This window comes from Elaeis guineensis, chromosome 2 (assembly GCF_000442705.2).
Source record: "Elaeis guineensis isolate ETL-2024a chromosome 2, EG11, whole genome shotgun sequence".
Classification (NCBI taxonomy): Eukaryota; Viridiplantae; Streptophyta; class Magnoliopsida; order Arecales; family Arecaceae; genus Elaeis; species Elaeis guineensis.
The window spans coordinates 17,849,933-17,860,102 of record NC_025994.2 but is presented as its reverse complement, the minus strand read 5'-3'; the positions used below and the strand labels follow the sequence as shown (position 1 = coordinate 17,860,102).

The 10,170-nt window shown below is 38.1% G+C and overlaps 2 protein-coding genes across 4 annotated transcripts; one reads left to right on the top strand and one right to left on the bottom strand.

The window, feature by feature from the left end:
- On the top strand, window positions 1-8,420 carry LOC105059290 (syntaxin-52). Of its 3 annotated transcripts, XM_010942546.4 has the most exons (8): window positions 6-170; window positions 2,203-2,297; window positions 2,938-3,157; window positions 6,384-6,485; window positions 6,680-6,783; window positions 7,040-7,140; window positions 7,217-7,261; window positions 8,085-8,420. In XM_010942546.4, the coding sequence occupies exons 3-8, from the start codon at window positions 2,940-2,942 to the stop codon at window positions 8,214-8,216; spliced, it is 702 nt and encodes a 233-aa protein (XP_010940848.1). In that variant the 5' UTR covers window positions 6-170; window positions 2,203-2,297; window positions 2,938-2,939; the 3' UTR covers window positions 8,217-8,420. The 3 variants fall into 3 exon arrangements, with proteins under 3 accessions (XP_010940839.1, XP_010940848.1, XP_029116177.1); XM_010942537.4 differs by lacking the exon at window positions 2,203-2,297 and having other exon boundaries at window positions 1-170; XM_029260344.2 differs by lacking the exons at window positions 6-170; window positions 2,203-2,297 and adding an exon at window positions 2,318-2,339.
- A 332-nt stretch (window positions 8,421-8,752) lies between these two features.
- LOC105059306 (transcription termination factor MTEF1, chloroplastic) lies at window positions 8,753-10,133 on the bottom strand. The gene has a single exon (XM_010942559.4). The coding sequence runs from the start codon at window positions 9,821-9,823 to the stop codon at window positions 8,915-8,917; it is 909 nt and encodes a 302-aa protein (XP_010940861.1). The 5' UTR covers window positions 9,824-10,133; the 3' UTR covers window positions 8,753-8,914.
- Window positions 10,134-10,170: the final 37 nt, after the last annotated feature.

The window sequence follows — 10,170 nt, the reverse complement described above, 5'->3', positions numbered from 1 at the left end:
TAGCCATGCCTCCCTTCTCGTCGGATCTGGGGCCCCTGGCGAGCGGAAGCCATTCGGCTTCTCACCTCGGCTCCTCCCCCCTTCGAACTCGATCTTCTCCTCCCCTCCGGATTCGCCGACCACCATCGATCGCCTTCCGTAATTTATCGCGGCATCTCGAGCTCTCTCAGGTTCTCGTCTCATCTCTGACCAATTGGTTGATGGATTTATTGATCTTTAGGGTTACTTGATTGCTCGAAATAGTTCTCTCTTTTCTCGTGTGAATTGATACCGGTTGCTGTTTCGTAATTGGTTTCTTGAATTGCATGTGTCGAATTGAATAGCTGTATTGCGATATTCTTGATAATTATAATCTTTGTATGTAATATCTCACGGTTGCAATTTAAATGGATGTTGGAAATGGCTATACGGATTTGGTTTTGGTGGATGTTGTTGAGATGAGAATGCTTGTTTCTGGTGTTCTTTGCGGAATCTATCTAGAAGATAGTCTGCAGTTGGTTTGGGTATGTAAGGACTTAGACAAAGATGGGATTTCATTCCCACCCTCTACTTCGTATTAACCCGTTGGATGTAAAGAAGGGGATTTTTGGAGAATAGCCTAGTTTATTTTCCCTTTTACACGCACTGCAAAGTTTTAATGTTGGGTATTGAAAATGGCAAACCTTAGACTGTTGAATGTGATTTGCGAGGTCTAAAATGCCGATGTACAACATGCGCCATTTTGGGGTGTCCTTTTCCCTATGTTTCAAGTCTTCCCGAGATCAACACATGTTATCATGCCATTATGACCTATAAATTTGAGGGGTCGTGATTCATGGGCTTGGAGTCTTCAAAGCATGTGACTTTTTGTACATGAACATTTTAGAGCTTGTAGATCATATCCCATGGTTTAGGCTTGAATTTTTCTACACCAAAATCTACCTGAAATTAGATCCTACTGCCTTCATGGCTTACCAATCCAAAATTATATCTAAAGGGGGACTTTTATATGTTGTCAAAAATGACTCTAAAACTAGCATGAAAAATCACCTGAAAAAAATATCCTAAAGTGAAAGAAAGTTTGAAAGTAGACTTGTTCCAAGGGGATTGAAAGAGAGCAAGGAGGAAGAGGAGGGAGGAGAGGACAAGGGAAGAGTAGCGACAAGAGAATGAGAAGGGAGAGGAGGTGGAGGAAAGGGAAGACTGGGAGAGGAGTGGAACGGAAAGGAATGGAGATTAAGGAAGGGATTTTAAGCATTAATGTTTATATATTATCCAAGTTTCATAACAAGGACCTGATGGATCATAAAATCTCAATCGAACCCCAACTTAACCTTTCAACAGGTCAGCCATCCCGGACCCAAAACCCAACCTATAGAACTAACATATCAGGTTTCGTGGTTAAGACTGAGTCAAGCTGGGTTAATGGGTTTGGATCAAACTTGCAAACCATATTTATCATCATTTTCTTCTGCTTTGCATTGGATGAGTGATGAGGTCAAGAGTTAGTATTAGCAGTTATCCTCTGATTGAGATCAGAAGCAATCCTCTGGTTGAGATCGAGATTTAAATGAGTGAAAAGTACCTGCTGGAGCAGGTTTGGTGGGCTGTAATTGGATTTCTCCATTGAGATGCCAATTAACCAGTTAGGTTCACCAACCTTGTATTCCATATAAATGTTTCTGTGCATTTAAACAAATACAGGTGTGAAAAGAGTGCAAAATGATTTTTCTTTTTCTATGGTAAAATCACTTTAGTTCAATATTTTTCCCCTAAATATCCACTATTTAATTATTCCATGCTTGAGGCCTACAACAGTTGTCTTGAAAAATGAAAGAAATCAAGGTTAGTTTTTTTGTAGAAAGATGAGATGGGATTGTCCAATCAAAAGGCTTGCAAGAGCAAGGGGTCTACTTCACGGATCAAAAAATCTTTAGATATAGATTGCTTTACATAATACATACTATTGGTTAATATTTAGCCACTGCAGATATAGGTCTTTGTTCAGTAGCAGTTAGGTATAGATACTAAGATGTGAAACATAATTGCTTTAGATGCTAAATCTCTCGAGCAAGTTTGGAAAGTGAAGCCTTTTCTTTTCCTTTCCCCTCCCCCTTATATTCTTTAGGTGCAAGTTCAAAGTTAGTAGGTTATAGGTTGATGGAGTTAAATTTTAGCTTAATAAGTGGTATGCCATATGACATTTTTATCTTTGTTTTGCAGGCTTTTCACTAGGGTTAGTGATGCTTGGGTTTATGATAATCTGTGATTGAGAAGGTTGAGGTACTTGGGGGCTTATCTGAAGTGACCTTGATGAGGTATCAACCAATAGCAAAAGCATGATAGCTTTCCTTAAGAAGGTTGTTCAATCTTAGCTTGTTGCATGGAATCTACTTGGATACGATGACAAGATCTGATCATCTACTTATTTTGTTGCAACTTGCTTTGAGTTCATGGAACCATGGGATGGACTTAACATGTTTGATCAGCATTCTTTTGGACAATGGTTTCTCTTGGTATCCCTAACAGAGCTTGGAAGATTATTAAACATCATGTTTGGCAGGAATAAGTCATTCTCTATTCCTGAAAGTTTGGGTTAGATTTGTGGAGATTGTGGAGGCACATTGCTACTTGTGTTTGTTTTGGCTCCTCTATGTTCTCAAGTAATGGACTATGTTTTGAAGACTTATTAGTGAATGTATGACAACAACTAGCATATCTTTTAGCCAACCATGATCATTTTGCTTTGGCCATCTTCTCGAGGATGTCCCTTTTTTCTTATGATCAACGTTGGTTTTCACATTTTAAAGTCATATGCCTCTAATTTTTAGTTTCATTGCTTATTTTTTGAAATTGTTTTAATTTAAGTAATTCTTGTTCGATAATGTGATAGATTTAGCCATCTAATATGAAAGAGCAGGATTTTGTCAGTTAAGATCTGTTACATTTTTTTTTCAGTGATGGCATCCTCTGTGGATCCATGGATGAAGGAGTTCAATGAAGCTTCTAAGCTTGCTGATGATATTACTGTTATGATTTCTGAAAGGGGTTCTTTGCCCCCATCTGGCCCTGAAACCCAACGCCATACATCTGCTATCAGGAGGAAGATAACAATTCTTGGGACCAGACTAGATAGTTTGGAATCCCTTCTGTCCAAGCATCCCAGTACTCAGCCAAAGTACGTAAATCTTTTCAAGCTTTTCCCTTGTGCAGGAATTGATTGTGGGTGTATAATTTATTATAATCCTCCAAGACCACATGGTTCTTGACTTCTTTTACCCTGGTTTTGGCTTTCTTGGGTATTTAAAGGATTTTATTGTTTACTTAAATGTGTATGTACTAGCTGTCTTATTTTAGATTGATGAAGAATGAATCAAATTCTTAGTATGCTCGTCATTTTAGATATCCTATTCTAGATTTTATTCTATGAGCACACTAGCCTACAGATATCCTTAACCCTATTATCACATGGAAAAGACCAATTTTCAGATAAATAGCTTCTGTTTGATTGGCTATTAGGTTTGCAATTAATGCTATAGAAAATAGTTACGATAAATGGCACAAAACCTCATTCAATCAGGATGAGGATTAAGCCTGTATTCATCATGTGACCTGAGTAAACCAGCTGGACTGGGTTCAAAAAGCTTTTGGTGGTTTCCTATCAATATGACATGAGGTATCCATTCAGAGACTTTGACGTTAATTTTACTATTCTCTCTGTCAATGCATATTTCCGGAATTTTGAATTATACAAGGTCCAAATATAAACATAAGTAACAAAACTTATTTTCTGTTTGGTTGAGTTGTTGCATACGATGTTTCAACTAACTTGGGTGAAGAAATCCTCTCCTCTTTAGTTGTCTTAGGCTAACTGTATGCAGGTCTCATCCCCTGATTTTCCTTTGATTCACTTATTTCTAGCTTTATCTCCTATCTTTTGAAAACATTTATCAAGTATAATATGTTTAATAGTTTACATGGCATGCTCTCCTCTCTCTCTCTCTCTCTCTCTCTCTCTATATATATATATATATATATATATATATATATATCCTAAGACAGATTTGTTAAAGGCCCTCCATCTCATTTGGCTTGTTCAAGTATGCACAATAAACAGATCTTTTTAAATGTGTTAATTTTCCTTCATAACTACCTATCCTTTTCCCTAATGACTAAGTTATAGTCTTAGGTTTCGCTGCACTTAAGAGGGATGGCAGGCGGGAGGCATACCATGGAGAATCCTGTCATGTCCTCATTTCATGTAGGGCCTTGGCAAAATTATAACTATTATGGAATGCCAAAATTTCAAACATTGGCTTTTATCATGGCTAATATCATGGGAATCACTGCATAAGCAATTTTCGTTCATGATAAACGGGATTCACCTTGTTATGTATAGCTGATATTCATAATACATGCTGATTGTTCACATGCAACTGAATATATTTCAATATCCATGTACTTGAACTCAAGTGAGCTCTATTGGGTTCAATTTGTAAGTTCTATCATCCATCTGCTAAAGAACTCATGAATGTGGGTAAAGATAATCCTAGCATCCAGCAAATGTGAAGAAAAAACCTTGGGATTTCTTTTCTTTTTTGAGATATTCTTTTTCTTATGAGTATGGCTAGGTTTCTTTCTTCTACTTCTTCTTCTTCTATCTTTTTTTTTTTTTTTTTTGGAACTTGCCCAAAGTTCTGGTGATGGCTGTTAAGGTACATTGCTTTCCAAGCAGGAATCATACATCATCATGCCTTGATAATTTTAAGAAATTTTCAGAATGGCATTATGTTTTCAATCTCCGCTTTTTGTAAGACAAGGATGTGTTCTTCAGTTCATGAAGTATAGCTACTCAGTTGTCAATTATAGGTCTTACAATTCTACTTTTTCCACACAAGGATTTACGAACAGCATATCTATGTAAACAAATGATATGTTTGCAAAATAAAAATCCATACAACAAGGTTTTCTTAATATTCTGTTCTATAAATTGGTGATGCAATTAAAAAAATTGCAGAAATTATATTTTTTTTGATCATTGAAAACATTAAACTGATCTTGTCAATTTAACAAGGTGATCATCATCATTACAATGATAAAGCCAATAATAGTCCATTTGAAATTCAATGATTCCCACCACTGATTTTGATCTGCACCTCTAAAAATGCGTAAAAATGAAAAAGTAAAACATCATATGTTTTGGATAACTCTAAGCATGCAACAAGTGCATGCTAAATTGGACAATGCCCATTGTATTAGCTTGCTAAAATATGTGATAGGATGTTTAAACTGGAAACCTACATTGTTGTCTTATTGATCACTATCACATACAATACACACAAACATATGGGCACACATGCATGAATATATGTGTGAGAAACATTTTCAGTATCATCATTACTATATCTTTGAAAAGAACTTTTAGTTTTTCATTCTTCTCAAAAACTCCATCTTATATTACAGTATCGTCTTCCATCTGTTCAATCTCCAGTCTTGACCCAAAAGTACTATCCTTTTTGTACTGATGCAAAAATTCAATTTTTTTACTAATCCTTTATCTCTTGTGTACAAAGGTTCTTGTGTACAATGCAATAATTTCTGGTGGAGCGCTTTATGTGATATTCCATGCTTAAAAATGTTTTCTGGTGATTTATCTTGTTTGGAGCTCTTTCTATAATATTTCATATTGAAAGGATTGTTGGTAGTTATTTAATCATTGAGAAGAAGAATGAGAGAGATGAGAGAGAGAGAGAGAGAGAGAGAGAGAGAGGAACCTTTTTTGCCTCAGTTGTCGAAGGCCATCTTTAGCCTTATTGTAGAGGTGTGTAGTTTTAATTTTTGATTTTATGGGCCAGTCAATTACATTTCTTATTATATGTAGATTATAATATGCTCTTGTTGCTCATACATAAATGCATGACTAAGGTGGACTGCAATTGTTGACCATGTGGGAAATGTGACTCATATCCCTGAATTATAAAAGTAAACACACATATACATATTGAGGCATGCCTTATATATTTAGACATCAACATTCTAGTGAGACATACTTAATTTTTGCAGTGTATTTAGACATTATATATTGAGGCGTGCATTATATATTTAGACATTAACATTCTAGTGAGAAATACTTAATTTTTTCTTAGGGTGAGTAGTTAGCAGATAGAAGAGAGAATTGGTCAGTAACCATGCAAAGGAGTTGGTTCCTCAGAAAGTTAATTATGAATCAAATTCAGTAATGCACTATCAGAAGTATGGACTAGAGTGACAGTGTATAGCTTCCTTTTTATTGTAAATGATATGCTATATTTGAAATGAAAGACGATATGTTCAGAATTTATTATACCATAATTTTATTTTGAACACAAGCAGAAAAAAAATTGAGTTCCCCCTGCTGTATGCAGAATGCAAAAGGAGCTGCAAAAACGCCAAGACATGGTCGCCAATTTGAAATCTAAAGCAAAGCAGATGGCATCTACATTGAACATGTCAAATTTTTCTAAGAGGTAAGATTCCAAAGCAGGAGTCAGTTGTTGTAAGGATAATTCCATATATTTTCTCTTTACATATTAAATATTTAAATCATGTTTTAAGACTATTTTTTGATAGTGTACTTGCAATTGTCATTCTGTTTTCAGTCACAATTAGTTTTGTGTTGAATACTAAGGGGGATATGCTTTTTTTTTTTGGTGAAATTTAGGGAAGATTTACTTGGACCAAGTAAAAAATCAGTTGATGAGATAGACAGAACTTCAGGGTTAGATAACTATGGTGTCGTTCATGTACAACGGCAGATCATGAAAGGTATGTTTGTTTGATTAACTGAGGATTACAAAATGACCAAGAATCACATAAACGGAACAAAGGGAATCTGGCCAGTGAATCATGATTTTAGTCAGCCCCCCAATTTTACCTTCTTTACAGGTTGGCTAGGTTTATGCCTGGAGAGAAAACCCTTACTTCTCTGTCTAATCTTCCACTGGAATGACCTTCTTGGTACTTTCTGGCTTTAATAACTCAAGTTGTGGTTTGACATTATGTGCTGTCTTGTGTTTTGTAGAACAAGATGAGAGCCTGGAGAAGCTAGAGGAAACAGTTATAAGCACAAAACATATTGCATTGGCAGTCAATGAAGAATTGGATCTTCACACAAGACTAATTGTATGTTAGAACTGATTTTACGTGTTTGCCTTATTTCATGGATCATATTTACACTCTAACTCTCCCACCATTGCAGGATGACTTGGACCAACATGTGGACTCAACAAACTCACGGCTTCAGGTAAATCCATTCTGCTATACAATCTGTCTACTTAGATATGTGTAATACTGATAACTTTTCTTCTTCTCAGTCAGTGCGCCCCCAACACCCCCCCTCCCTGCATGCGGGATTATATTAGGCAAAAAAAATCTCGTTACACTTTTGGTTGATCAATATCAATAAGTGCAAAAATATCAATCAAGAATGTATTTTGAACTTTATAAATTTTTGATATTAGTTAAAAAATATTAGAAAAAAGGGGATCCAAGTAGTGATAGAAAAATGAAAATATTAAACAGTAGATAGACTGCTTGTTACAACCTCTGATATATTTACCGTGGTAGACCTTTGAATATGCAGATCTGGTGTCATTACATCATCACATCAGAACTTAATGACTAGTTGACCTTTGATTTAAAGGAGTTGATTTACTCAAACAAAAACTGTAGAATGTTTGGAATTTTCTCTTTCCATTTCTTGAGGGGTTGAGAGGTAAGGACGTCCTGTATTTTTCAACAGAGGAAAACCCAAATTTGACCAGCTATTTTGGGGTTTATTATTATTGAACAGAGAAAATGGACCATTGTCTCCCCTGATGAGGTTATGCCTGAGGTGATATGTTGGAAAAGTCGTAATCTCAGGCACTTGCCCCTTAACCACAGACTCATGCATGCATGCACATGCACACGTGCACAAAAAGGAAAAGGGGCGAATTCAAAGCTTTTATGAATTCTGAGATCATCTAGCTGAATACTTGTTCAGTTTGTTGGGAAATAACCTCATAAAATATTTTATATAATGTATGCATGACCATCTTTGCAATTTTTGCTTGCTATTGATGCAGAGGGTGCAAATGAGACTGGCTGTTTTGAACAGGCGTGTGAAAAGAAGTTGCTCTTGCAAGTGCCTGCTCCTGTCGATGGGTGCTATTGTGATTCTAGCTGCTGTAGCTTTCATCCTCATCAAGTACTTGTAAAAGTTTCCCAGGCAATTCTCTTGCCGGTCACTCTTGTTTTGGTCTGAGTTTGTTGCAGATCTGTAGCATTCCATACTGCTGTCATTTGTTATGCTGGCAATTGTTTTGTTTCCAGGAATTGCGCTTCACTTAAAGATGCTGTTGGATAACCCAGTGCTACGTGTATGTTTGATTGCAAGACAAAAAATTTTGTTTGTGGAGTCATCATTTTCCTCTGGATTGCCAGTTTCTAACCATCAGAAGTTTTCATTATTTTCTTTCAGACAAATATTTGTTATATTACACAGCATACCCAATAATCCAAATTTTGAAGTCCGTCATTGGCAACATTTTTTTGTGACAACAATTCTGCAAGGATCTGCCAAGATGATTTAGCTGTTGGCTGCGTTATGGCTTGTCCATCATGGATGAAGCAAGGAAAACCCATGTTTTAGCACTGCTAAACTTCCAGCTTTACAGAAGGATGACACTGGTTATTCATTAAGACCCCTAGGTTGTCAGAAGATGATTTAGCGGCCAGCTAGTAGTCTTCGAAATGAAATCAAAGTCGCTAGTATATGTTGAAATCATTGCGTATACAAAACCAAATAATCACAAAGAAAAGCATATTCCCATTCTAACAATGTTACCGACGGATCTGGTTCCAGTTCCAGCATGCAGGATTTTTATTTACAGCGGCAGGTAGGAGAAGTCATTTTCTAACTGCCTTTCCGTATCAGCTCCTTGAACTCCTCATCTGTGCTCTTCAACATGACCGAGAGAGGAACCTTCGTCCCCCTCTCCATCATCTCCTGATGCCTGGGTTTAATCCTCTTCTCCAAACTGAAGGCAAAGAACTGAGGGAACTCCTTGAGCTCCTCCAGTGTGCCAGCCATCTCCTTCACAAAATACTCATGCTTGGGTTTGAAGTTCTTCTCAATGCTGAAAGTGAATAAACCTGGGCACCTCAGCACCATCCCCACAGCCTCTTCCCGGGAGAGCCCCAAGCCAATCAAGTACTGAAGCTTGGGGATCAGCGTCTCCTCCACGCTGGAGACCAGCAGGATTGGATCCTGATAGGCAAGTGCATGTGCGTCCTTGAAACCCAACCTCTGGAGATAGATGAGGGCAGGCTTGAGCTGGTCCCGGACGCTTGAGACTAACAGCCTGGGGCACTTGTTGATGACCCTCCTGTAATCAGATTCCAGGACCTGGAGATCCTGAGAGAGGAACTTGAAGACAGGCCCGAGGTCGGAGCGGACACTGGAGGTGAGGATCTTCGGGCACATGCCCAGGATCCTGCCCAGGTCCTTGTGGTGGATGCCTTTGGACTGGAGATAGGAAATGATGGAATTGATGGAGTCGAGGGATGCGGTGCGGATGGCTGGATTGAGGGAAAGAGCCCGGCCGGAGTCGATGCCCATGACCTCCAGGCTGAGGATCTTCTCCTTGACATGGGTGGGGAGTTCTGGGAGCGGGAGAGGGAAATCAGTTTGGATGGCCTTGGGCGTGGATGTTGGGTTCAGAGTTGATGGCTTGGCAGGTAAGTTTGATAACCGGGGAGCTGTCATGCTGCTGGGTAGCGAAGATGCGGGAGAGGAGGCGCACAGAGTGTTGAGGACTGGCATGTTATGTTGCAGGGGGAGCAAGAGGAACAAACAGCAGGAAACGGAGGAGTATTTATTATGTTTCTGGAGGTGGCAGCAGGATCTAATCCCTTTATCTACTTCTGACTTGGCACTCGTGGCAACCTGCTGAAAAGCTCATTGGTAGCTGAGATTTCACCGGTATAAGAGGCTGACACGTGGCAAAAGCATACATCCGAAAATAATCAGGACTACTGACATAGATAGCACGCAAAGTAGCAGATAATTTCAGGATAGGTATACCTGAGACAGCCCTCTCGGAAGAGGTGAAAAATAACATAAAACACTTTCTCAAAAAGAAAAGAAAAAGAAAAAAAATCAAATAGACC